We start from the raw sequence: 27,935 nt of genomic DNA, 5'->3' as shown, positions 1-27,935 counted from the left end.
GGGAGCCAGACCGGATTAGAACCCAATGGACTTAGAGGAATGTTTCTAGAAGGGAGAAATTAGCCTTAAGTAGGGGTGTGGCCGTGGCGGGGTCAAACCTGCTGCAAGGAGCTGGGCGGGGCTCGGGCTGCAGGTGAGAGGGGCGTGGCCATGTCTGTGGGCGTGGCCAAGGCGAGCTGGGGGCCAGCGGAGGAGGCCAGGCCCTACCTGAGGGCGCCCGGGCTGCTGCGGCGGGGAAGTGGGCGGGAAGGCGAGATGGGCGGAGAGGAGGCCAGGCCTGCGGGAGAGGCGGGCTGGGCTGCTGGGAGGACCCGGGGACGGAAGAGGGTGGCCGTAGGCCGGGCCCCGCCCCGGGGCTGCTTCCCAGTGGGTTCCGTTGGCCGTGGCTGCCGCGGAGGCTGTGGCGGCGGTGGCCGCCGGGCGGGCGTAAGATGGCGACTGCGGCCGCGGGAGCCCTGGGCCTCCTGTGGGGCTGGCTGTGGAGCGAGCGCTTCTGGCTGCCGCAGAACGTGAGCTGGGCCGACCTGGAGGGCCCGGCCGACGGCTACGGCTACCCGCGCGCCCGGCACATGCTGTCTGTGTTCCCGCTGGCGGCAGGCGTCTTCTCCGTGAGGCTGCTCTTCGAGCGGTGAGAGCGGCTTCGCAGGGCCGGGGGCGGGGAGGGGGAGGACGAGCGGGAGGCCGAGGCCCGGAAGCGGGGGAGCCGGGGGCGCCGTGGGGATGCTCGGAGCCCTGCGACGCGCTCCCGGAGCCTGCATGCAGCCCGCGAGTCCGGGGTGTGGGCGAGTGGAAGAGGGCCGAGGGGGTCGCCGGGTCCCCTGAAGTGCAGACCTCGGAGTTGCGTGGGGTTAAGCCCTTAAGATGGGCTGCCTCCCATCCTCCAAGAACCCGAGAGTGAATCGTGCTCCCGCAGAGCCCCGCTCGAGGAACAGGAAGGGCCCAGGAGAGCCACAGTTAGTTGGGGTCGTGGAAGCTGGTGGGCTCAGTGCAGGCACCTGACCTTCCGAGCGACTTCGGAGGATGCATGCGGTGTAAGGTTTGCCCAAGCTACATGAGCTTCTGAGAGTTGAAGGAAACCGGATCAGTTAGGCCCCAAGCCCTGATTTGTTAGCGCGTGGACGTCCTCTGTTAGTATGACAGTCGACATCTAGCTAGGATAGGGTGTGGTGAAGCCTGAGGCTTCCAAAGTTTGGGGAAGGTGTCAAGAGGAACTGCTGGGCCGGCCTTGGAGGCCTGCAATGGGAGGAGTGGTCACTTTGAAGGCAACAGAGCCTGGGGGGTTATTGGAAAACAGTTTTGTGACCCAGCTTCTAAGGTTGTACTTTGCCTTAACCATATGCTCCGAGCTGAAGAGTCCCCCTTTCTTTGAATGGTGGGTTGCTGCCAAAAAGATATTACTCAGAGAGTATTTTATGATGTGGATTTATTATAGCTGCGTGTGTGTGTTTGATAAAGCTTACTCCAAGAAAGCACTCTCTGCATAGGTACAGAGGCGTCTTCTGTAAAAATCTTTATCTAGAACAAGCATGATTGTAATGCAAGAATGCCCTTTTCTAGTGTGGAGATGTGGTTTAGACAAAATAAACCATTACTCAGAAATATGTTTTGGATTATTTCCTTGATTTGCCTATGCTTTTTTTTTTTTTTTTTTTTTTTGGTTTTTGGTTTTTGGAGACAGGTTTCTCTGTGTAGCTTTGGAGCCTATCCTGGCACTCCCTCTGGAGACCAGGCTGGCCTTGAACTCACAGAGATCCGCCTGCCTCTGCCTCCCGAGTGCTGGGATTAAAGGCCTGCGCCGCCTTTTTTTTTTTATTATTATATGTAGCTAGTCACTTATCTGCATTTATTAAGACTGGTTGTCTCTTGTAAAAGTGCTGTACCAGACAATCAAGTGCAAAGGTAAATATATAATAAATAAATATGCTTTTTAGACGAAGTAAATGAAACTCAAAGTCTAAATGCCTTTTCTGGGCCCCCAAGAACTTAAGAGTTTTTCAAGGTAATTGTCATTATCTTAAGTCTTCTTGAGGTGGAGGTGCAGACTTAGGAGTAAACTGGATCCAGGTACTCTTTTTCTTAGTATGTGAGGGCTGAAAACGAGATGTAATGGCTACCAAGGGAAACAGACAATCCAATACAAATTTTTTTCATTGTCATACGAATATTCTTTGCTTTTCATACCGATCTGTACGTTTTGTGACTTCCTGCTGCTAGTGATAAAAATGCCTTGTTCATAAAAAAAAAAAAAAAAACAGTTTACACAAAGCTACATATTCAGATTCTACAGGGTTCCCCCAGATGGCTGGAGACTGTTCCCTGGAGGTGATGGCACGGGAAAGGATCTGTTCCCTGTGGGAATTCTAGCTGCATGTTTCTATGGTATGCCAGTGTCAGAGGATGAACCTGCAATCTATTTCTTGTCTAGTAGGGACAAGCACCTTGTTTGTCACATGTGTGATCTTAGGAAAAGTTGGCCTGAGAAACTGTCTTGCTATTTTGTTTCCCTTTGAAACTGGCTATCTCAGAAAGGGCTTAGACTTGACTGCTACTATTTCGTGTGCTGGTCTTTCATAAAGGGAGCAGAAGTTTCGCTAAAGTACAGTGACTGCCTATTCAAGAGGCTAGAGAGGGGCTCGGTGATTTAGAACTGTGCCAGACACTCAGGTGCCTTCCAGACAATCCTGGTTTGATTCCCAGCACCCACATGGCAGGTCACAACGATCTGCAACTCCAGTTCCAGTTGATCTGAGGCCTTCTCCATGGGCATCAGGTGTGCACATGATGCACAGAATTGCATGCAGTCAAAACACCATAAAATAGGAATTTTTGCTGGGCATAGTGGCACACACATTAATCCCAGCACTCAGAGAGTAAGTGAAACAGAGGCAGGCAGATCTGAGTTCGAGATAGAGTGAGGCCATCTTGGTCTCATATTGAGTTACAGAACAACCATAGTGAGACCTGTGTCTCAAGAATTTTTGGTTTTTTTTATGTTTTTTTAAACAAGCTGGATGGTGGTGGTGCACACACCTTTTAATCCCAGCACTCGAGAGGCAGAGGCAGGCCGATCTCTGTGAGTTCCAGGCCAGCCTGGTCTACAGAGCAAGTGCCAGAGCTACACAGAGAAACCATGTCTCAAAAAAACGAAAAGAAAAAAAGAAAAAAGAAAAGAAAAAACAAACAAAAAGCCTATCCAAAATAATTGGGAAGTTTGTTTTTCCTGCATTTTCTCATTTCCTAAATGCTACCTATTTAGTTTCTAGAAACAAATGATGTAGCAAACCATAGACTGTTAAGTGGCAGATGCTAACCTTTTGTGGACAATAAACTAAGTCTAGCAAGAGCTGGGGTTTTTGCTGAGTGGTAGAGCTCTGAGTTTGGTGCTAGACCCAGTATTAAGCTGGTTTTCCCACATTTGGAGTTCTTTCATAGTATATGATAGGATTCTGTTTTCCTTAAACCACCTTCTAGGTGTTTTTGTTTGTTTGCTTGAGATGGGAGCTTAACTTTGTAGCTAGCTGGACTGATACTTTATAGCCTTGCTCGGCTTGAACTCACAGGAGTTCTCCCTTCTTTAGCCTCCCAGATCTAGGGTTACATACAAATGTGCACCAGATTTAGCTTCTATCCTCCCCCAGTACTCAAGAAGCTGAGGCAAGAAGATCATGAACTTGAGATCCAATCTGGGCTAGTTAGTGAGTTCCAGGCCAGCTAAGACTGTATATTGAGACTGTCTACCAAAACGGGGGCAGGTGGGGGGGGATTCATATTACTCCTGTACTTGATTTAATGTTTTTGTAAGGGAAGGAAGCTTGAGTTACTACTGTATATCTTAAGATTATAGATATAGATAGATATAGACATATATTTATGATAGGGTCTCTCTATGTAGCCCTGGTTGTTCTGGAACTTGCTATATAGACCAGGCTAGCCTCTTAACTCACAGAGATCCACCTGCCTTTACCTACATACTACTGGGGTTAAGAGCTATGTTTTATTTTAAGGAGTCTTAGCCCTATCCTTTCTACTTGATAAAAAAAACTTCCTCCCCCAGACAAGGTCTTGCCATATATTATGGGCTAGCTCAGAACTCAAAATTCTGCTTTGGTCCCCAAGTGCTAGGATCACAGGTGGTGTTAATCAGGCCAAGCCTGGTTGTGTTGTCCCAGAGATCTCCCAAAAATAGAGTTTGCTTTCTTTTCCTTCTCATAAACCACAGTGCTTTTTTTTTTCCTTTCCTAATTCTCTAGAGAACTGCAGCCTCCTCTAATAGAGATTACTTGAAAAACTATCTGACCATAAATAAAATATATCTCCTGCCGTCCAGACTGGCTTCAACTCACTTTGTCACTCAGCCTGGCCTTTAACTCCTGATGGTCTTCCTACCCCCACTGCCCAAGTGCTAGGATTACAAGGGTAAACCATCACACCCAGCACTATTCTCTTTTGTTCAAGAACTACAGAATAGACCTGAGAATATATAGTTCAGAGATAGAATGCTTGCCCTGGGTTCAATCTCCAACACAGGCAAAAAACAAACCAACTCCAGAAGCAGTTATTACCTATTAAATAGCAAAAGTGGGGGTGATCTATCTAGTGCATACTGTAGCATGTAATCAGTAAATATTTGCTGAATGATAGGAAAGGGTCTGCTCATCCACACAAATGCTCAGAGGAATTGTCAGAAATATAGAGATGTCTAGTATGAAATAGACGCTTGGAGTGAATCAGGGAGGTGAGGATTCTTTGTTAAATCTCACCATGTTGTAGATGCATACTTTCTGTAGCCTCTGTCTTTCTTCCCTCATACACACACTTAGCATACCACCCCCATGTTCTGCCACAAAGGTGCCAACTCTTCCAGGTTTGTTCTAATTGAAACCTGAGAGAATGGTTTAAGCTAGATCTCTTGTATCTAATTTTTGTCTGTTTTGTTTCTGAGACTGACAGGATCTCTCTCTTGCCCAAGCTGCCCTCCCTCTTTCTCCTGATTGTTGGGATTACAGACATTTGCAACTCATGGATTTTGAAGCTAAATTTTTATATAAAGTTGTTTGAAACTTGATAGCGGGCTCCTGAGTACTTGTTCCTTGGGATCCAACAGGGCCTGTGACTAGATACTGTTATCACCAGATCTTTGTAGGCTAATTTATTTGGGATGTTATTGCAACAGGAGCTTCTTATTGCCAGAAGACAATTGTTTTGTGAATCATGCAGGACAAGGGTGAGCACTTTCACTGTTGCTTATTCATTACTTCAGTCTTTTCTCTTGTCACTTAGAAGTAAGTACCTTCACCAGGATGTACAGGGAATTTTCCTGATAGCATTTTCCATCACTGGGAACCGAATGGGTTCACTTGCTACCCAGTTACACATTTATTTGTCCTTTGAGATGGGGACTTGCTATGTAGCCCTGGTTTGATTGGAACTTAATATGTAGAATGAACAGGCTGGCCTCAAACTTCAGAGAAATCCTACCTCTGCTTTCTGTTTCTTGTTTTGTTTTGTTTTTTTTCCAAGACAGGGTTTCTTTGTGGCTTTGGAGGCTGTCCTGGAACTAGTTCTTGTAGACCAAGTTGGTCTCGAACTCACAGAGATCAGCCTGCCTCTGCCTCCCGAGTGCTGGGATTAAAGGTGTGCATCACCATCACCACCACCACCACCACCACCACCACCAGGCCCTACCTCTGCTTTCTGAGTGCTGGGGTTTAAAGCATGCACCACCACACCTAACCGGGCACATTTCTTAGCTCTGGCTGTCCTGGAACACATCATTTTAGCCAGCATTAATACGTCCTCCCGAGGAAAATAGCCATAAAGGCTGATTAGGGTACAGAACACAGCCCACTCCACTGTTCCCCTAAGCTTGTTCTGTTGAGCATTATTGAATTGCAAATCACAGAATTAAATGACATCTGCAGATCAGCTGAGTGAGGGTGGGAAAATGGTCACATGGCCCCCTCTTATCTAAAACTCACTTTTCAGCCAGTTCCAGATGGTCAGAAGCCTTCTGAAGAAGTCCTCCTCACTCAGGGAGAAAGCTCCAGCTTTTTCTGAACAGTCAGTGTTAGTGTTCTGCAGACAACTCAACACAGTCATGACTGAGATCAGGTTCCTAACATATCCTGGAGACAGTGTATCTGTCACCAAAAAGAAACATGTTACTTAGTTTTTTTCTGGCACCACCTCTTGATTCAAAACAATAGACTCTTTGGAATGGGCAAATGAAAGTAGAAATAGCATCTAACCCGTCCTTATAGAGTTAGAAGGGGAGGGCTGCCTCTTTTGAATTCCTCTGCAGGGATATTTTTAGGCAGATCTTACTTCCAAGATATATACCAAGTTTTGACCATTTGTACTTGAATCTATTCCATTTTTATTATTAGGCAACTTGAGATATCATTGCAAAAGGAATTGTTCTTAACTATTTCCAAAAACAAATGATGAAAGCAGTTTCCTAGATAGAATAATTAGAATTATGTTGTCCAGTATAGTAACCACTACTTACTGCACATGGCTCTTAGAATTTCAAATGTGAGGACTTAAAGTTGAGATATAAAGTAAATATAAGTACACACTAGCTTTCAAAAATGATGTGTCAGTTTTTACTTTTACTGATGCCAGGTCTCCTGTATCCCAGGCTGGCCTCAGGTGACTAGCCTGTCTGGTTTCTAGAGCCAAGGTATTTTTCCTTGGTGAGCACTGTAACAGCTGCATTCCCAGCCTACACTTTCTGCTTGTGTACATGTTGACATTCCAGTACCTTGTACAACTTGTGTTTTGTTTTGTTTGTGACAGAGTCCCCTGTAGCTTAGACTGGCCTCAGACTCCTTAGGTAGCTGAAGCTGGCTGGCCTTGTGCTCCTCATCCTCCTACTTCCGCTTCCAGAGTGCTAGGATTACAGGTGTTCACTGCCATACCAGGACTAGTGTTTTGGATTTGTCACATAAAATCAATAATGTAAAAATTAATTTTGCTTGGGTTTGTCTATTTTGATGGTGGTTACGGTTGTAGATGGGTTGAGACAAGGTTTACTTTGGCCTCCACTCATAATTTTGCTTTTTCTGTCTCCTGAATTCTGGAAGTGCAAGCTTGTGCTATACTATACATAGCTCTAAAAATGTGGCAAGTAGGGGCTGGAGAGATGGTTCAGTGGTTAAGAGGGTGTACTGCTCTTACAGAGGACCCAAGTTGGGTTCCCAGCACCGCTATCAGGAGGCTCACAACCACTTGTAACTCTAGCTCCAGGAGGTCTAACACCTCTGGCCTCCATGAGCACTGGCACTCATGTGTGCATGTACATAACCAAAAAATAAGTAGGGGTGGGTAAAAAATAAAATAAAATGAGAAATCAGGTGTGGCTATTTAAAAAATTGCTTCTGGTTTTTCGAGACAGGGTTTCTCTATGTAGCTTTGGAGCACTCGCTCTGGAGACCAGGCTGGTCTGGAACTCACAGAGATCCACCTGCCTCTGGAGGACATTTTTTTTAAAAATATTTTTATTTTCTGTATGTCTGTGTACTCTGTGTGGACCTAGTGTCCTCAGAGGCCAGAAGAGGAAAGCATCAACTCCCTTGGAACCAGTTAATAGGGTGTGAGCTACTGTGTGGGTTCTGGGAGAGCCGTCTCTCTAGCTCAGAGAATGACGTGGGTTTTGTTGTTGTTGTTTTTAAGCACACTTTTTAAGATCTGTCTGTCTGTCTGTCTGTCTGTCTGTCTATCATGTATGCAGTGTTCTGACATGCAGGCATACTGGAAGAGGGCACCAGATCTCATTATAGATGGTTGTGAGCAACCATGTGGTTGCTGGGAATTGAACTCAGGACTTCTGGAAAGAGCAGCCAGTGCTCTTAACCACTGAGCCATCCATCTCTCCAGCTCTGAGAATAACATTTTAAGAGTAGATTCTCCCAGGCTGAGTACAATGACACATGCTTCTAATCCCAGCACTGGGGAGGCAGAGGCAAGGCCAGTTTGATCTACATAGAGTTCCAGGACAGCTAGGGCTCTATAGAGAGACCTGTTTCAAACAAAAGAAAACATAAAAAACTAGGCAAGATGGGCTGTGGTGGTGCACGCCTTCAATCCCAACAGTGGGGAGGCAGAGGTAGGCAGGTCTCTGTGAGTTTGAGGCCAGCCTGGTCTACCGAGCTAGTATTAGGACAGCTAGGGATACACAGAGAAACACTGTTTCAAAAAACAAAAACAAAAACAAAAAAAACAGCAAAAACAGGGCATGATGGCATATACTTGTAATCCCATCATTTAGTATGGAGTAGGAGGATCAAAAGAGGGGCTCCCCCACCACTGCCAAAAAAGGAAACTTTATTCAGTGTCCTGTAGTAGAACAGATCAAAAATTGACAAAATCTTTTTTTTTTTTCCTTTTTTTGGCTTTGTTTTTGAATAGGGCTTTTCTTATATTCTTTGCTGTCTTAGAACTCATTCTGTAGACCAGTCTGGCCTTGAACTCAGAGATCTGCCTGCCTTTGCCTCCCCAGTGCTGAGATCAAAGGTGTGCATTTTATCTTGCCCTGTGGCAAGATAAAAATCCTAACAGTGGTCAGGGTGAGTGAGAGTACTCAAGGGCTAGGAAGATTTTTAATATATTAATTAGTCCCTGAGTGATTTAAGTAATCAGATATTCTATTTTTACTAATATTTGATTGACAGTAACGTCTAGTTAACCATTGTTCTGGTTTTTTTTTCTCCGAGACAGGGTTTCTTTGTGCAGCTTTGGAGCCTATCCTGGCACTCACTCTGGAGGCCAGGCTGGCCTTGAACTCACAGAGATCCGCCTGCCTCTGCCTCCCGAGTGCTGGGATTAAAGGCCTGCGCCACCCTGCCTTGTTCTGTATTTTTCTGTCTAAATCTGCTCAGTAATTAACGATCTGTAAACAAGTTTGTCAAGTAGTGACATATACACAGGGAGCTGCACAGCCCATGAGGGCAGTGAGAATTGTAACAATAACTCTTTCCACCAGCGGCCTGAGTTCCACTGCCTCCTTAGGTTCCCTAAATAACACACAGAGATTATTAGTTACAGTGCTGCTGGCCAAATGACTAGGATTTCTTATATGTTAGCTCTGCCTTAATTATCAACCATAACTACTAATCTATATATTTTATAAAGACTTATCTTACCAAGGATGCTGGCGGCATGTTTCCTCTCTTGCCGGGATTACATGGTGGCTCTGTCCCTTTCCTACATTTCCCAGAATCCTCCTCCTTTCCTAGTCCCGCCTAACTTGCTTCCCTGATGGCCAACAGTGCATTATTTATCAACCAATAAGACAAACATACACAGAAGGACCTCTCCCCCATCAGAGAATAACCACATTCTGTGTTGTGTCTTGTGAATCCAGGATTTCTAATTGAGTGTGGTGGTGACACGTGCCTGTAATCCCAGCACTCACAAGGCTGAAGCAAGATCACAGATTTGAGGCCAGGCTGTGCTATAGAGAGAGTCTGTGTCCAAAATAAACACGGGGGAGGGGGGGTAAAAAAGATATTCCTTGTAGATTTTAGCTTCTGGTTGGAGTCTGTCTTAGAAGTCTCCGTCATAGGCACAGAGTATCTCCAATTAAATCAGATTATTGTGGTTTAATTCTTCTTGGGAAATTTCTGACTGTAGATTAAAATTGGTTAATTTGGGGCTGTCGAGATGGCTCATCTAGTTAAGAGTACTTGTTGTTCTTGCAGAGGTCTTGCAGAGGACCTGGGTTCAGTTCCCAGCACTCAAAAAACAGGGTGACTCAAAACCATCCCTAACTCCATTTCCAGGGCATCTGACACACTCCTCACCTCCTCAGGCAGTAGGCATACACGTGGTGAACAGACATACATGCAGGCAAAACACACATACACATAAAAATCTGGTTAACGGGGCTGGAGAGATGGCTCAGCAGTTAAGAGCACTGACTGCTCTTCCAGAGGTCCTGAGTTCAATTCCCAGCAACCACATGGTGGCTCACAACCATCCATTATAAGATCTGGTGCCCTCTTCCCTCTTCTGGTGTGCAGATATACATGGAAGCAGAATGTTATAAACAAATAAAATCTTAAAAAAAAAAAATCTGGTTAACTTGAATTTCTGATTCTTCAGAAGTCAATGACCTTCTATACTTGATAAAGCACAAAGCTGAGCCAGGAAGGGCTTTGTCTTTAAAGGTGGCCCTTCATCTTCTAATGGGGTACTTTTTTAAAGGAACTTCTTTATTTATTTACTCATTCATTCAATGAGATATGCTCTCATTGTGTAGTCCAAACTGGCTTAGAACTTGCTGTTGTAATCCAAGATGGCCTCCATTTCACTACATGGATTAGAGGAGTACGCCATCTTGCTTGGTTCGGGTTGTCTGGGTGTTGGTGTTAGATGGTGATTCTAGAGCCTTTCTTTACTGAGCTATGTCCTCTTTGTTTTTACTCTTTTATTTTGAGACAGGTCTTACTAAGTTGCTCAGGTTGCTTTTTGCCCCCTCCCCCAAGTTGGCTTTCATCCTACTCTGTAGCTCCGGGTAGGACTTTAACTTGTAACCATCCTGCCTCAATCTCCAAGTAGCTAAGATTACACAAACCTGTGCTACCAGGCCTTGCCCAAAAATTATCCATTCTTCAGCAATTACTTATTGAGAGGTTAACAGTTATGATATATGTTCCAAGGATAAAATGGTAAGTAATCTGACTTTAGAGTATTTGCCTAGTTTTAGTCTTTAGGGGGACAGCCAAAAAGCCATCAGTTAAAATAAAGTGTAGTCATTGTGGTTATCCCAGCATGGTGCTGTGTACCTATAATCCCAGCACTGGAGAGGTAGAGGCAGGAGGATCTGGTCAAGGCTGACTTCTGTTGTGAAGGGAGTCTGGAGAAAGTAGGACTTAATTCTGAAATACAGAACACTGAAAGTTGTTTCTTGGAATATAAAGGATGGTAAGACTTTCTTGAGGAAGAACACTCTGTTGCCCTTTCCATAATATACTTATTTGGGTGTGTATGTTTCAACTTGGAGGAAATGCACCAAGTTGTATAATCATAAAAAGGTAAGATGTGGGGGGCTGCAGAGATGACTCAGCAGTTAAGAGCACTGGCTGTTCCTCCAGAGGAGCCAAGGATCAAATCTCAGCACGTAGTTGGAGGTGCTACACACCTTTTTACTTTTTAGATTTATTTTTACTTATGTGTCTGAGTGTTTGGAGCCTGCATGTATGAATGTGCTCCACATGTGGAGACTAGAAGAGGTCGTTGAAACCTCTGAAACTGGGGTTACCACATGGGTGCTGGGAACTGAAGCTGAGTCCTCTGCAATAGCAGCAAACAGTTAACCAGTGAGCCATCCCTCCAGCCCCATGGTGGCGCACACCTTTAGCCCCAGAACTCTAGAGGCAAAGGCAGGCAGATCTCTGTGAGCTCAAAGCCAACCTGGTCTTCATAGAGAGTTCAAGGCCAGCCAAAGCAACATAGTTAGACTCAGTCAGACACACACACACACACACACACACACACACACACACACACACACACACACACACACACACACACACACACACGAAATTTGAGAGGCCACAGAGATAGCACAGAGGTTAAGAGCACTTGCTGTTTGCCCTTCCAGAGGACCCAAGTTTGTTCCCTAACACCCATATTGATTGCTTGAAGACACCTGATACTCTAGCTCCAGGGGATCTGGCATAGTCTCTTGGTTTCCATGAGCACCCCACACATGGAACACTTACATATACACATAATTTTCTTTCAACCAGCTGTGGTGGTGTGCACACCTTTAATCCCAGTACTCTGTAGGTAGAAGCAGGTGGATCTGAGTTTGAGGCCAGCCAGGGCTACATAGAGAGACCGTGTCTCAAAAAGCAAAACAAAAACCTTTAAAGAGTGACTTTCTTATTTCATTAGTGTGTGGGGGTTTTCTCCTTTGACCACATGGGCCCCAGAGATCAAACTCAGACAGTTGGGGTTAGAGACAGTAAGTGCCTTTATCAGATAAGCCATTTTCCCGACCTAGAATCTACATCCTTTCAGAAGGTCTGTAGAACCAGACTGTCTTCATCATACATCCATGATTTTGTCAGAATTCTTTTCTCTCATAAGTATACGTGGCACATCCATATTGTGACAGACTGAATGCAGCACTGACATGCAAACAGAGCTGCCAGATAGACTAAACTGTCAAGTTATATTACTCCTCTTTCTTTTTAGTTTGGAAAAGTTATTTTTCACAAGATGCTAAATTACCATGTAACAAGCTCATTATTGTAAATAAGTATACAATTTTTTAAATTTTAATTTCTGTAGCAGTATACATTAATAGATCTTATTCACATAAATAAAACCTCATTTGAGATCCTTAATGATTTTTTTGCTGTTGCTGAGACGGTCAGGCTGGTTTGGATGATTTGCTCCAAGTTTCTGCTGATTGGTCTAGAGAAGTAGGCACTCTGAAAGCTACTCGTGTGTGTGGTTATCAGAGATGCTCAGGAGGCAATCCCACCTCTCCTCACCTTGAGACAGGGTTTCTTGGGTTCACTCTGGTGTAAGCCCTGATGGCTGGCTCACCAGCTTCCTGGGATTCTCTGGGCTCCACCCCCTGTCTCCTCTACCACATGCACGGATACTGGCATGAAGGGATACTGGGTCCAGTTCTTATTTAGGTTCAGGTTGTTTGGCTTGTGTAGCAAGTGCTCCACTTGCTGAGCATCTCCTCAGCCGGAAAATTACTTCAGGTGGGGGTGAGGTGGTTGAGTCAGGATCTTGCTGTGTAGCTCTTGCTGGCCTAGAATTAACAGCAGCTCTCTTGTTGGTCTCCTGTGTGCTGGTATTACAGCTATGAGCCACCATGCCTGGCCTGAAAGCTATTCATCTCACCCACTACTTCAAGATGCAAGTCTAGTGGGTCAGCCTGAAGATAATATATACCTGCACAGTGGAAGTAACTTCATTCTGCCTTTTCTCTGTTCCCTTAGGTTAGTCAGTGTGAGATCACCTACTGCTTTGCTTTTCAATATTCACAGTTCTATTGCACTTGTGATTTGCTCCACAATCAATGGTGAATGTGAACTATTCACAAGAAGTCACTCTAGACGGGCTTCTTCTTCTTCTTCTTTTTTTTTTTTAAGATTTTATTTATTTATGTATACAACATTCTGCTTCCATGTATATCTGCACACCAGAAGAGGGCACCAGATCTCATAACAGATGGTTGTGAGCCACCATGTGGTTGCTGGGAATTGAACTCCACCTCTGGAAGAGCAGCCAGTACTCTTAACCTCTGAGCCATCTTTCCAGCCCCTAGACGGTGCTTTTTAATCGTTGTTTTCTGGCAAGTAATACAAATAGGCTGGTTACACTGACACATGTGTCTTGGCTCTCAGGATGGTCTATGGGGCTGGGAAACTTGGGGTCACTAGGTTAATTATGGGTTCCATCCTCTCTGGCTTTTTGGTACAGGGTCTCACTGACTGGGAAGTTGGCCAGTAGGTTAGGCTGGCTCCCCAGAAAGTCCTAGAAATCTGTCTCCACCTCCAATGCTAGGATTACAAGTGTCCACCACCGAGCCTGGCTTTTTCCCCCCTTTAATGTAGGTCAGAGGATCTTCACACTTGGAAGGCAAACATTTAACCATTAAATTATTTTCCCAGTAGCCCAGCAGTGGTGGCACACACCTTTAATCCCAGCATTTAAGAGGCGGAGGCAGAGGCAGAGGGATATCTGTGAGTTGAGGAGGCCAGCCTGGTCTACAAAGTGAGTTCCACGACACCTAGGGGGCTACATAGAGAAACCCTGTCTCAGGGAAAAAAAAAAAAAAAAAAGTATCATCTCCCCAGTCACAAGTTTTACTTTTCCTTTCTTCCTTCTTTCTTCCCTCCTCCCCCTAATGACAAGGTCTTACTATGTAGACCTGGCTGGTCTGGAACTTGTTATATAAGTCAGGCTGGTCTCGTAGTTTTTCATTGAACTCTGAGCTAATGCAGGCAAAAAATGATCTGTGCTAGCTCTAGGATATTGAGTCCATTCCAAGGTCAGGTAACAATTGTGATGAGAATCTTAGCTTTACCTGTGAATAAGGTGCAGACTTCCTGTTTGACTCTGATGAGCGTATTAGTGGGCACGAAGACTGAGGTAATCTGTTTCTGGTGAAAATGATAATAGCTATGCCTTGAACACAGGTTCTTCATGGGATTGCAGGTATGTGTCACCACTCACAGCAAAGACTCATGTAAGCCCAGACTGCCCTCAGATTTACTAGGTAGCTAAGGATGAACACTGAACCCCTGATTCTCCTGTCTCCCCCTCCCATGTACTGGGACTACTGGGATCTAAGGATCAAGCCCAGGGTTTGGTACTTAGTAGGCACATTAGTCTACCAACTGAACGATGTCCTGATTCATTAAAGGCTATTTCTAATGAATGTTTTATTAACAGATGCCAAAGTAGGCATGCATCTTGTCATTTCATCTTTTTTTTTTTTTTTTTTTTTTTTTTCCCCCTGAGACAGGGTTTCTCTGTGGCTTTGGAGGTTGTCCTGGAACTAGCTCTTGTAGACCAGGCTGGCCTCGATTGTCATTTCATCTTAAAAATAACTCTGGGTGGGGTGGGGGTCTGGGGAGGTGGCTCAGAGGTTAAGAGCACTGACTGCTCTTCCAGAGGTTCTGAGTTCAATTCCCAGCAACCACGTGGTTGCTCACAACCATCTATAATGAGATCTGGTGCCCCCTTCTGGCGTGCAGGCATACATGGAGGCAGAACCCTGTATACATATTAATTAATTAACTAATTAAAATTTAATTGTGGCCTGGTGGTGGTGGTGCATGCCTTTAATCCCAGCACTCGGGAGGCAGAGGCAAACCTATTTCTGAGTTCAAGGCCAACCTGGTCTATAGAGTTGAATTTCAGGACAGCCAGGGCTACACAGAGAAACCCTGTTTCAAAAAACCCAAAATAATATAAAATAAAATGTCTTTGCTTGGGGTTCTTTATACAAGAAAACAGTACAATTTCTTTTTTAAAATGATTTATTCTTATTTTATGTGCATTGGTATTTTTCCTATATGTATGCCTGTGTGAAGGTGTCAGGTCCCCTGGAGCTGTAATTATAGACAGTTGTGAGCTGCCATATGGATGCTGGGAATAGAATTTGGATCCTCTAGGAGAGCAGCCAGTGCTCTTAACCACTAAGCTATCTCCAGCCCCAATAATAAAGTTACCTATTCTCAATCCTCAGAGTTAATCAATGCTGAACTGGGGACTTGGTTCTGAGCCACGGAGAGGGACTGGTGGGTAAAGGGCTTGTTTTGAGGGCCTTTGTTGACTCCCCAGGGCTTAAGAGTAGTACCTGCCCTTCCAAAAAACCTAGGTTTGATTCCCAGCACCCACATGGACTCTCAGTATCATCTGTAACTCCCAGCCTTTGGGATTCTGATGCCTTCTTCTGGTTTTGTCAGGCATTGGGAATGCACATAGTGCACCAACATGCACACAAGAAAAACACACACACACACACACATAAAATTTTAAATTAAAAAATCAGCCATGCGGTGATAACATACACCTTTAATCCCAGTGCTTGGGAGGCAGAGGCAGGCAGATCTCTGTGAGTTCCAGGAGACCAGCCTGGTCTACAAGAGCTAGTTCCAGGACAGCCTCCAAAAACACAGAAACCCTGTCTCGGAAAATGAAAAAAAAAAAAAAAAAAAAAAAGAAGATCAAGAAAACCACCCTCTCCTCCAGAACTAAATTGAGATGGGGTTTCTCTTTGTACTGTGAGCTGGCATCAAATGTTCAATCTCCCTGCCTCAGCCTCCCAAGTACAGGACCACATGTATGTGCTACCACCCCTGGCTTAGTCATCTTCTGATGTGAGAACTTTTTTTTTCTTCAGTTTTTGGAGACAGGGTTTCTCTGTATTGGAAATTTATCTTACTAATTTCACTTGTTACAGAGTATTTTATGTACATTGTCATTAATATTATTTGTGTCTGGAGACAGGATCTTTCTTTGTTAGTAACCATGGCTGGCCTGGAAATTACAGAGATCTGACTGCCTCCCTAGTGCTGAGATTAAAGGTGTGAGCCACCTAGTGCACCACCATACATACCTGGCAACCCAACTTCTTTGTTTTGTTTTGTTTTTTTTTTATGAGTTTTTCAAGACAGGATTTCTCCTTGTAGCCCTGGCTGTCCTGGAACTCAAGAGACCAGCCTGCCTTCTGAGCGCAGGATTAAAGGCGTGTGCCACCGTCTCCCAGCTGTTGTTTGTTTGTTTGTTTTTGCTTTTTTGTTGTTATTTTTAGAGATAGTGTCTCTCTTTGTAGCTGTGGCTGGGCTGGAACTCACAGAGATCCACCAACCTCTGCCTGTGCTGAGAGGCAAGGTGTGTCCCATCTTGCCTAGGTCCAGTCCACCATTTAAAAATAGGTCTCTTTAAGCATGTCAGTGGCAGAATATGAAACCAAATAACAAATTTCTAGTTCCTAGTCTTGTGTTTCTCACATTAGTTCCTTCCTGATAATGACCTAGCAACCTATATTTAGAATTGGACCTTGTTTCTCTGTTACAGATTTATTGCCAAACCCTGTGCACTCCATGTTGGTATCAAAGATAGTGTTCTCTATCGGGTCGAATCCAATGACACCCTTGAGAAGGTGTTCATATCTATTACTAAGGTAAGTAAGCAGAGAACAAAAGATGGAAGTCACATGAAGGTTGCTGTGTAGGTAGCATAGAGCATGTAAGGAAAGGTAAGGTAGGAAGCAATGGTTCTTCACGTTTGGCTGGTCTGCTCTGTACCTCTGTGGAGAGCCTTAGCCTATACTTACTATTGTACTTCACCCACCTTTAAGTTTTACTCTGTAGCATCTTTGTCTGAACACCCGAATTCCTCTACCTAGACACACATTCTGTCTTATTTTCCCTTTTCTTGCACCAGCTTCTAATCAAGATGAGGGTGGTTCTAGTGGCCTTTGCAACTTTTGTTTTTGGTTTGGTTCAGTTTTATTTGGTTTAAACATGTATATGAATGTTTAGCCTGCTTGTATGTAATGTACCCTATATGTGTGCTGGTGCTGGTGGAGGCCAAAAGAGGGAGGGCATTGGATCTCCTGAAACCTGAGTCACAGACGGTTGTGAGCTGCCATGTGGGTGCTGGGAATTGAACTCAGGACCTCTGGAAGAGCAGTCAGTGCTCTTAACCTCTGAGCCATCTCGCCAGCCCTCCAGTTTATATTTTGAATGTTGTTTTTTTGTTCTGTTTTGTTTGTTTGTTTGTTTGTTTTTTAAAGACGGCTTCTCTGTATAACAGCCCTGTCTGTCCTGGAACTTGCTTTGTATACCAGGTTGGCCTCAAATTCATAGAGATCCACCTGCCTCTGCCTCCGGAGTACTGAGGTTAAAGGCATGCACCACCAAAAGTAATTTTGGAGTTGAAATTAGAAAAAAACAACCATTGTAATTGTGTGTGTGTGTGTGTGTGTGTGTGTGTGTGTGTGTGTGTGAGAGAGAGAGAGAGAGAGAGAGAGAGAGAGAGAGAGAGAGTCTGTGTGTCTGTGTGTGTGATGGATAAATGAAAATATAAATGGTAGTGGAAGTGTAAAATTCTCAGTAAAGTTCAGTTGCTTTAGAATTGCCATTCTAACTATATACAAGTTTATCAAGATGTATAGAGCTTGACTTGACACTGGACAAATGTTTGTCTTAAACTAGCAGTGTAATATTTTTATTTGTAAGTTTATTAGAATAAAGTGACTTTATTTAAAAATGATTTGGGGATAAGACCTGGAAAAGATAAATACCATTTGAACCACTGTAGTTGTCACCTCTTTGCCACTTAATTTGTAGATTGGGAGTTTGTGGGAAAAGGGGTATTCTAACTCTGGTTATTCATCTACAGTATCCTGATGAGAAAAGGCTGCAGGGGCTATCAAAGCAGCTGGACTGGGATGTCCGAAAAATCCAATGCTGGTTTCGCCATCGCAGGAATCAGGACAAGCCTCCAACGCTCACTAAATTCTGTGAAAGCATGTATGTGGGCAGAAGGGAGTAGAGAGGCAAGAGGGGTGGGGCACAACTGGACCCTTTAGTTCATTGTTAGGATAGTAAAAGAGATCTGATGCTCAAGATAAGATTTTAAAAGCCAGCTTGGAGCTGACTCTTTTTAGAGATCAGTTTTGTACCAATGTGCTATCCTGATTTTTCTAGTCTGAAAGAAAGAATTTTTTTTTTTTTTTTTTTTTTTTTTTTAGATTACATTTATCTAATTTCTACTCTTTGCTCACCCAGGTGGAGATTCACTTTTTATTTATGTATATTCTGCTACGGAATTAGATTTCTCTGGTTGGTGAGTCTAAACTCTTTCTGTCCTCTCATTGGGTTCTACAAGTGTCTAGATGCCTCAGTTTCTAGAAGTAAACATTTAAATACCTTCAGCTGTTTATATTTATTTTTGAGATAAGGCTGGCTATGACTCTTCTGCCTCAGCCTCTGCACTGCTAGGGTTACAGGTGTGTGCCACCACCACTCCCAGCTTATGTAATTACTTTTCCTTAAGTTTTTCTATTCCTCAGTTTATATACAGTTTATATGCAATTTATATGCAGGATATATGCTAATAGACTATCTTCTACCTTGGGTTTGACTTCACTAAACTCAAGACTTAACTATTTCCATCTAAATAATGCTAGTAATTAAGTCATAATGGTACTTAGTGATTTGCAGAGCACTTAAAAAAATTCTTGTTCTTCCTTGGGGGCTGGAGATATGGCTCAGAGGTTAAGAGCACTGGCTGCTCTTTCAGAGGTCCTGAGTTCAATTCCCAGCAACCACATGGTGGCTCACAACCATCTGTAATGAGATCTGGTGCTTTCTTCTGGTGTGCAGGCAGACATGCATGCAGAAATACATAAATACATAAATCTTTTTTTGTTTGTTTTTTCAAGACAAGGTTTCTCTGTGGCTTTGGAAGCTATCCTGGAACTAGCTCTTGTAGACAAGACCTGATGGCACACACCTTTAATCCCAGCACTCGGGAGGCAGAGTTAGATCTCTTGAGTTCGAGGCCAGCCTGGTCTACAGAGCGAGTTTCAGGACAGGTTGGGGGTGGTGATGGGAGGGAATAAAGACGGAAGGAAAGAACAAATTGTATAAAGATGGCATCTGATCTCTACATTAAGTGCCATCTCGAGCATACACACACACACACACACACTCAGTTGGGCGCTCATAACCACCTGTACCTCCACCTCTAGGGACCAACACCTCTGGCCTCTTCAGGCACCTGCACTCATGTGCATAGGCAAATACACATACATAGTTTAAGAATACATCTTGCCGGGCGTTGGTGGCGCATGCCTTTAATCCCAGCACTGGGGAGGCAGAGGCAGGTGAATCGCTGAGTTCAAGACCAGCCTGGTCTACAAGAACTAGTTCTAGGATAGCCTCCAAAGCCACAGAGAAACCCTGTCTCAACAAATCAAATCAAAAAAATAGGATTGTGAGATAGATGGCATGTACTTTTTACTTCTGTACCATCTCTCAACCCTAAAAGATGGGATTTTAAACTATGTATGTGTATTTGTCTATGCACATGCGTACAGGTGCCTGAAAATGCATGCTTTTCTTGTAGAAGATCTGAATTCCATTCCCAGCCACCCATACTGAGGACTCACATTCACCTTTTAAAGATTTTATTTATTTATTTATTTATTTATTTATTTAATTTATTATGTATACAACATTCTGCCCCCACATATGCCTGCAGCCGGAAGAGGGCACCAGATCTCATCTCATTACGGAGCCACCATGTGGTTGCTGGGAATTGAACTCAGGATCTCTGGAAGGGCAGCCAGTGCTCTTAACCTCTGATATTTCTTTTTTGGTTTTTCAAGACAAGGTTTCTCTGTGTAGCTTTGGAGCCTATCCTGGCACTCACTCTAGAGACCAGGCTGGCCTTGAACTCACGGAGATCCCCCTGCCTCTGCCTCCCGAGTGCTGGGATTAAAGGCATGTGCCACCAACGCCCCCACAATCACCTTTAAGTCTAGCTCCAGGGAATTTGACATCCTTTTCTGGCTTCTGGGCACTCGTTGACATGCACAAACCCATCATTAGATAGGATAGAATGGATGGATGGATGGATGGATGGATGGATGGATGGATGGATAGATAGATAGATAGATAGATAGATAGATAGATAGATAGATAGATAGATAGATAGATATTAAATCCTTCACAATTTGGGGCTAGGAAGATAACTGCATTGGCTCAGGTGCTTCCCATGAGAGTGTGAAGACCTGACTTGGATCCCCAGGACCTCTTTGGCACAGGCTGGCCTAGAACTCAGATCAGTCCTCCTGCCTCTGCATGCACCTCCAGACCTAGCTAGTCTTTGGTTAGTTGATACAAGGCATCACTATGCAGTCCAAGTTGGTCCAGAACTCACTGTACAGCCGGACTACTCTCCAACTTAAAATCCGGTGCTTGATAGGCAAAGGCAGGAGGATTTCTGTGAGTTCAAGACCAACCTGAGCTAAATGGTGAGACTGTCTTCTCAAAAACAAGAGTGAGGAGATTTTTTTCTCTTTTTGCCTGTCTTCTGTTGTGATGGTGGTTTGCTTTGGTTTTGTTTTTTTGAGACAGACTCTTGCTAGATAACTGGCTGGCCATTAACCTGCTTTTTGGTTCAAACTAGCCTCACACTTGACATCACTGCTTAAGCCTCCCACGTGCTGGGATTATTGTTACACCACAACATGTTGATTTCTTCTTTCTTGTACCCTAGCTTAAAGAAAAGGATAGGGTAGATCTTGTAACAGTGTGGGGAACTAAAGGCCAATCTGGATTATCTGTTTTTCCCGTAGACACCTTGGTTCTGGGACACTCGACAGTGCTGGCAGAACTATCCATATCAGGTAGGATATAAATTGTTTCACGACTCTGTGTGTGTGTGTGTGTGTGTGTGTGTGTAAGGGAGGGTAGATGAAAGTGCACTGTCAGTCCAGGACAGTAGCTCAGGCATAGTTCCCTGATACTGTGAGCCAGTCCTTTTAAGTCATACATTCTGGGTGTCTATATCCAGGCCTATAGCAGAAATTCCTTAGTGAGCTTTAATCTAGATTATGCTTCTGCATGTCCCCACTGTCCTGGGAAGAAAAGCAGTTCCCTAGTGTTAACAGGTCCTTCCTGAATCAGATCTCTTCTCTTTTAATCAGGAGCTCTTAGAATCCTCATAAGGGCATCTTGATTCTAGTCTGTACTTTAAAAGTATCAGGGAAAGGAAGGACTGATGGAAGAGGGAAGGCCTAAGGCGGTTCTGTCAGAATTCCAGATGCACTGATAGGATTGTGGTGTGTATGTGTTAGCCTTATACCATCTCTAGAAGATAAGATTCAAGGTGAGTTTACAGAGCACAAAGGAAAAAGTTGGCATCTTATACTGATCCAGTCTCAGTCATTGCAGATCTTGGGAATCAGTGAAGGAGAAAAAAAACTAAATAGTGTGGGTGCTGCAGAGATGGGGTACGCCTGCCTAGCTGCTGTTGTAGCTGTTCTTCTCTCTTCCAGCCACTCTCGAGAGAGCTTTATTACTACTACATCATGGAGCTGGCTTTCTACTGGTCTCTCATGTTCTCTCAGTTCACAGATGTTAAAAGAAAGGTGAGTTGTCAGTCCCTCAGCTGCTTTCTCAGTCACTACCGTCTGTGGTCACTACCATCGTGATGCAAAGAGAATGGGTGTGACAGGACTGTCAGTAGCTTTCCATAATGTTTCCAGAAACGAGACCTAACGATGGAAGGTGTTTAAGGTGGTCAGGACAGCTGGGAGAACAGCAAGGCCACAGCTAAGCATGTCCTGTTCTTTTATTTCAAAGCTCAGGGAATTACACAGAACTGGGGTACCAAGGCCTGATTCAGGAAAACTGAATCATCCATGAAGTGATGATAGTTGGAGATGACTTACCTATATTATAAAAACTGACAGGAAGGACAGAATCTTCATACTCGCTTCCTTCTCCTACTCTGTGTTTCACTGAGGAGAGAAGTATTTACTAAGGATCCCAGCTCCAGCTGCTTTTGTTTCCCTGTGACCACAACCCCTGACAGAAGCACACTAAAGATGAAAGATTGGTTCTGGTTCAGTTTGAGTGTTTCCTCCATCAGTGGCAGGGAAGGTATGGCAGTAGCTTAGTTCATAGCCTCAGAAGTAGTGGTGGGACCAGCTACGGCACTGAACCAGGAAGCAGAGAGCCACAGCCACTGGCCTGGTATAGTCTTCCAAGGCCAGCCCCCTAACCTGCAGCCAATTGGGGTCCACTATTCCTAAAGGTTCCACAGGTTCCCAAGACAGTAGCATCACCTGGGCAAAAGTCACCCAGAATGTAAGCCTGTGGGGGAGGACACTTCACACTTAAACCACATCTAATAATTATTTATATGTAAAATATGTAAATCATATCATATAATATATATGATATATAAGTAACAGTATTTATTTATAAAACTGAGATTTTCTTAGCTTTAATTTTTCATGTGAGCCCAAGGAGGGGGGGAAAAAAGTGAGCCTGAAAGCTGGAAGTATTTGCAGTAAGATGAATTGTTTAGCTGATCAGCAGCTCTCCGGCATTTTTAAGGTCCATTTTGGTTCTGTGTATGTGTCTGTGTGTGTGAGTCTGTCCAGATCCCACAGAGGCCAGAAGATGGTGTCAGATCCCTTGGAGCTAGAGTTAGAAGCACTTGAGAGCCACATGCATGGGTGCAAGGAACCAAAATGCTCTTAACTGCTGAGCCAAGGGAGTGTTGGGTTGTCGGGCAGGCATTCCCACAGCCTCTCCTTTGCTGCCATTACTTTCTAGGACTTCCTGATCATGTTCGTGCATCACTTGGCCACCATTGGGCTTATCACCTTCTCTTACATCAACAACATGGTTCGAGTGGGAACCCTGGTTATGTGTCTCCATGATTCCTCGGACTTCTTGCTGGAAGTAAGAGCTCAACATGCTGCTTCATCATTCCTCTTTTCCTTTCTTGACATGTGAGAAATGACTTTCTCCCCAACTAAATTTTTTCTTTTGTCCAGGCTGCCAAGCTGGCCAATTATGCCAAATATCAGCGGCTCTGTGACACCCTCTTTGTGATCTTTAGTGCAGTTTTTATGGTTACTCGTCTAGGAATCTATCCATTGTGGTAAGTGCTCAAGGCTGTGAACTGTGGTAGGTATCTAATGATACCTTTTGCCAATCTAGTTTTTCTATTCTGTTCTTGCTGGTCAAACACTAAGAACCCCAGTGCCCTACCTTTCCCTTGAGCTAGGCTGAGCCTTTGTGGACTCTTCCAGGACCTCAGCTGCCTCATGCAATACTTCTAGTGAGTCTGGGTATGTGCATTATTTACTTCTGGCTTTTCTTGCTCATTTCTGCCTGCAGTCTTCAGTCTATGCTTAAGTCACTCATCGCTCCTTTACCATCTTTGCATTGGTTACAGGGACTCTCACTTTCCTTGCTTTGATCTTGCTGTATGCCCTCCTCCTCATCCTAACCAGCACAGACACTTGGCGCATTTCCCTTCTATACTCATTACCTAGACTACAAAGTTAGTGACTGTTGAAAATTTTGCTTAGTCTCAGCAAATCAACCACTTACTGCTCTCTGTACTTAAGAATCTAAATCATTCCTAGGATAATAGTCCTACTGCTGTACCAATGTTTGAAGCTGCTTATTTGAAGTGATTAATAGTAAGAAACCACATCACAGAGGGAGAAGGGATTAACATGTGAAACAAGCTTGTTCCTAATTTGAACTAAAAAATAAGAAACCCCATCACTTCCTAAGAATCCATCTCTTCCTCTTGTCCCAGAAAGTAGAAACACTGTAGGCTCCTCTGTTTACTCATTCATTCCCTGTGAATAACTCTGTTGCTGCAAAGAATGTGAAGTGTGTGGAGGAGCACAGAAGACTGTCCTAGGGACTCAGCTTCCTCTGCCTAACTGACCTTTAAAGTTTAACTGTTGTTTCCTCCTCCTAGGATTCTGAACACAACCCTCTTTGAGAGTTGGGAAATGATTGGGCCTTACTCTTCCTGGTGGCTCTTCAATGGCCTTCTCCTGATCCTACAGGTTCTGCATGTCATCTGGTCTTACCTGATTGCACGAATTGCTTTTAAAGCTTTGATCCGGGGAAAGGTAAGGCTGATGCATCCTTCTTACTTTGGACCCTGTAGGAGCATGGATACTTCTCGGCAGACCTCTGTCCAGCCTAGGGACCCTCAGCTACATGAGCAGCCCCACAGTCAGACTAGGGATGCACCTCAGTCACTAGAGTGCTACGTGGAGCCTTGGGTTTGGTCCAGGACCATATAAACCAGGCATGGTGGCATATGTGTGCCTGTAATCCCAGGGCTAGGGAGGTGACGCAGGAAATCCAGGTCAGGTCATCCTTTGCCACGTAGTGAATTTGAGGCCAGCCTGGAATACTTGACATCCTATCTCAAAAATAAACAAAAAAGAGTGGCTATTGATGTAAAGCTGAAGGTAGGTCCTGGGAAGCCAGGTTGGACTGTCTAGGAATGAATGGTGTGGTAGGTAGTTCACTAACTATTCTAAGGTGACTATGCTGCAATACACAAGATTGGTTTAAATTAGGAACTCGCTCACTGTCTGAAGCAAGAGTCTTCAGTGAACATGAGTTTGGTTTTTAGTGCACAAAACACAAAGATACCCCTGCCTTTTCAGACATTGTTGGAGGCTGAGCCCAGGGCCTTGTGCCTGGTGAATAAGCATCCTGCCACTCAGCTAATTCCAGCCCTGAGGGGCACCACTTAATGATAGAACATAATTGAACTTTACAAGTTCTACAAGCAGTCGCACTGTGCCAAGCCAGAACACTATCAGTTATGCAGAATCCCAAGTGGGATGGGCTCTGCTAGAGATGTTAATTCCAGATGAATGTAACCTGGCTATTTATCTCCTGTCACTGTTCTTGGTGGCTGTAATTGGTTTCAGGACTTGTGTGGTGTGCTGTGCCTATGTTGTAGCTACTAGACATCTCTCTTCTCCTCTGCCTTTCTTTCCTGACTAGGTGACCTACACAGGAGGGATTAGATGCAGACTCTGTACCTTCTGCTCTCTTTTTACCTCCTTCCTCTTTTCTATGCCTGCTGGGAGCTGGACAGTTTCATCCTTTGCATGTAAGTGCACCTGTGCTTCTCCTGTTGAGAGAAGCACCTGTCTGGATGGGTCCTCCTTCCCGCTGTCCTTCCTGGTCCGTCTGTCTCAGAATGTGCTTGCTTGCCTAACCTATGTGACTGTGGTTGACTGGAGTTGAAGTTACCAGATTCCTTCCCTAAATTACGGTAAAGACTAAGTCTAGTCTTTAATGTGTTTTGCTTTTGAGCTTTTACACCTCAGATCTGGACATTCTGCCCTCTGGTGAAAATTCCCTAGACATCGTGATCACAGTTCTCTTGAGTTGAGAGCCAACAGCTACAGTCACTACAGTCACAGAACTCATCTAAAGCAAATGCCCTTCCTTTATAACAACAGACAGAGCCATGTCCCTTCACCACAATGCTTTTTAAGCAGTGCATACATCATTGTTTGTATGCTGCAGGGGTCATCATCCTAACATAGGTTTCACTGGTTTCATATCCTTTACTTATATGGCCCAGTATAGAGAATTTGAAACCCTTTGTGCAGGGTGACTCATTGGAAAACACGACCCTAATCCAAACCTTTCATTTGGAAATAAAAGGCATAGTCAGGATTGGGAAGGCGCTCCATACTGACTGCCCACCTGTCCTTGACTTTACAGTGTCCTAGGGATGCCAAAAATTTGATGCTAAGCCTGGTAGTAGCAGAACTACTGACAAAGGTTCATGGATCAGTTTGGGTAATAAAGCAGAACTCAGGATAACCAGGGTGAATAAATGTAGTGTCACAATCATCAGAAGATAAAACCATGACAGCAGACATTTGTATTGTCCTTCCCTGTTCTTTGTGTGGTAGAAGAGGGGAAAAGTGCTGGAGTTTTCCTCACACCTATATGGGGACTCCATACATGGTTCTGTTTTCTTAAGCTGTCCCTTTATCAAAGCAGCTGTAATGGCACTGATGAGAGAAAAACAGAAAGCAGGCAAAACCTATTCACAGTAGCAGCCAATGGTTCAGATAATATTTTCAATCAGCTGTCATGTTAACATAGACTAGATCAGAAAGTGTCCAAAAGTAGTCTTTCTGAGGTTAATCTGCCCTGTGATTCTGTGAGTAGCAGCATGTTTACTGCCTTTGATCCTGTCCCACTCAGGTGTCTAAGGATGATCGTAGTGACGTAGAGAGCAGCTCAGAGGAGGAAGATGAGACCACCCACACAAACAACCTCTCTGGCCGCAGCTCCAGCAATGGTGCCAACTGCGTGAATGGCCACATGGCAGGCAGCCACTGGGCTGAAGAGCACGGGACTTGTAAAGCTGTTGGCAACCCACTCTTTGGGGCCTCCCCACATTAACAGTCCTGTGACTAGAGGGACTGCAAGGCACTGAGGAGGATCAAGGAACCAAACAGTTTCATGTTGTCAAGAAACTGCTGTTTTGTATTTAATGCCCCCGGTCCTTTCAGTAATGTTATTTGCTCTGTGTTTGTCTGTTTTTGTTTGTTTGTGCATTGTGCATATGGATGAGTTTCATTGACTGGGTTGGGGCACAGTTCAGGACCACTAGGTATTGCCTAGTTACTTCTCAACGCACCTCCAGCCCAGCATTGGCTGCATCTTGAATTATGCTGTCTCCAGACCATCTACGTTCTTGTCTCCCGGCTCTTGAGGCTCTAAGTTCCTGGTCCATCTAAACATGGTGCCGCCAGATTCAGCTCCAGGTTTTGGGAACAGTTCTTCTGGAGCAGGAAGCAATGTTAAACCTGATAAGGACTTTGGCTAGATACCCAGGATCACTGTGGCCTCTAGCTACATCCCCTTCCTACCACCTGATAGTGACAGGGACAACTACTGATGCCCTGCTCTTTGCTCAATGGTACGCAGGGAGGGGGGGTGGGAGAGGATGAGCTGAGATACGGAAGGCAGCAGCCACTGGGTGTGCTGTTAACAGTTTTATACTATTGTTTACTCTTCTGTAATTAAAGTGTTTCAACCCTCCTCTCTACTGTCTTCATCTCTTTAGCAACTGTCTCTAATGCTCTGGTTAAATTTGGGGTTATTTGTTTGGAGACAGGCTCTGCAAGTCTGGCTTCAGACTTGACATTCTGCTGCCTGAGCCTCCTCAGTACTGGCATTACAGACATGTGCCATAATTAAGATTTTTTTTCCTCCTGGGGACTGGAGAGATAAGTTAAGCAGTTAGGAGCACAGGCTGCTCTTGTAGAGGACCTAGGTTTGGTTTTTAGTACCCACCAGCATAGGGCAGCTCAAAACTGCTCATAATTCCAGTTCTGGGCATCTGATGCTCCACAGTCACCTGCATGGGTGTATGTAGACAGAGTTCCTTTCCCACCTGGTCCCACAGCCGTTTAGCCCCAAATAAACACACAGAGACTTACAATAATTACAGATTAATAAAAATGGGTTTTATCTTACCAGAGAATGCCTGGCATGTCCTATCTTCCTGGTAGCTACATGGTGTCTCCTAGAGACCCCTCTGCATCCTTTCCCCAGAATTCTCATCTTGTAGCCCTGCCTATACTTCTGTCTGGCTACTGGCCAATCAGTGTTTTATACATCAACCAATAAGAGAAACATATCTACAGAAGGACATTACCCCATCAGGTGTACACACAGACCTATAAAATGAGTCTTTTTTTTTTTAATAATTATTTCTAATTCTAGAGGCTCTTGGACATGCATTTTTTTTTTTCTGTGCATGCTAAGAGGAATTAGCCAGAATGGCTACATCTTTGAGCTTCATGTTTTAAGAAGTGAAGAGTTTAATTGGTATGCTGGCAG

At 44.4% G+C, this 27,935-nt stretch overlaps 1 protein-coding gene across 1 annotated transcript; it reads left to right on the top strand.

Annotated features, from left to right (window-relative positions):
- The first annotated feature begins 346 nt into the window (after window positions 1-346).
- On the top strand, window positions 347-27,134 carry Cers5 (ceramide synthase 5). The gene is made up of 10 exons (XM_027396560.2): window positions 347-628; window positions 16,561-16,666; window positions 17,890-18,020; window positions 18,279-18,336; window positions 20,855-20,905; window positions 21,557-21,649; window positions 22,845-22,973; window positions 23,069-23,175; window positions 24,013-24,169; window positions 26,289-27,134. Exons 1-10 carry the CDS (start codon window positions 432-434, stop codon window positions 26,487-26,489), a joined length of 1,230 nt encoding a protein of 409 aa, XP_027252361.1. The 5' UTR covers window positions 347-431; the 3' UTR covers window positions 26,490-27,134.
- The last annotated feature ends 801 nt before the right edge of the window (window positions 27,135-27,935 follow it).

The sequence above is a fragment of the Cricetulus griseus genome, chromosome 2 (genome assembly GCF_003668045.3).
Source record: "Cricetulus griseus strain 17A/GY chromosome 2, alternate assembly CriGri-PICRH-1.0, whole genome shotgun sequence".
In the NCBI taxonomy this organism is placed as follows: Eukaryota; Metazoa; Chordata; class Mammalia; order Rodentia; family Cricetidae; genus Cricetulus; species Cricetulus griseus.
This window is presented reverse-complemented; position numbering and strand designations above follow the sequence as displayed.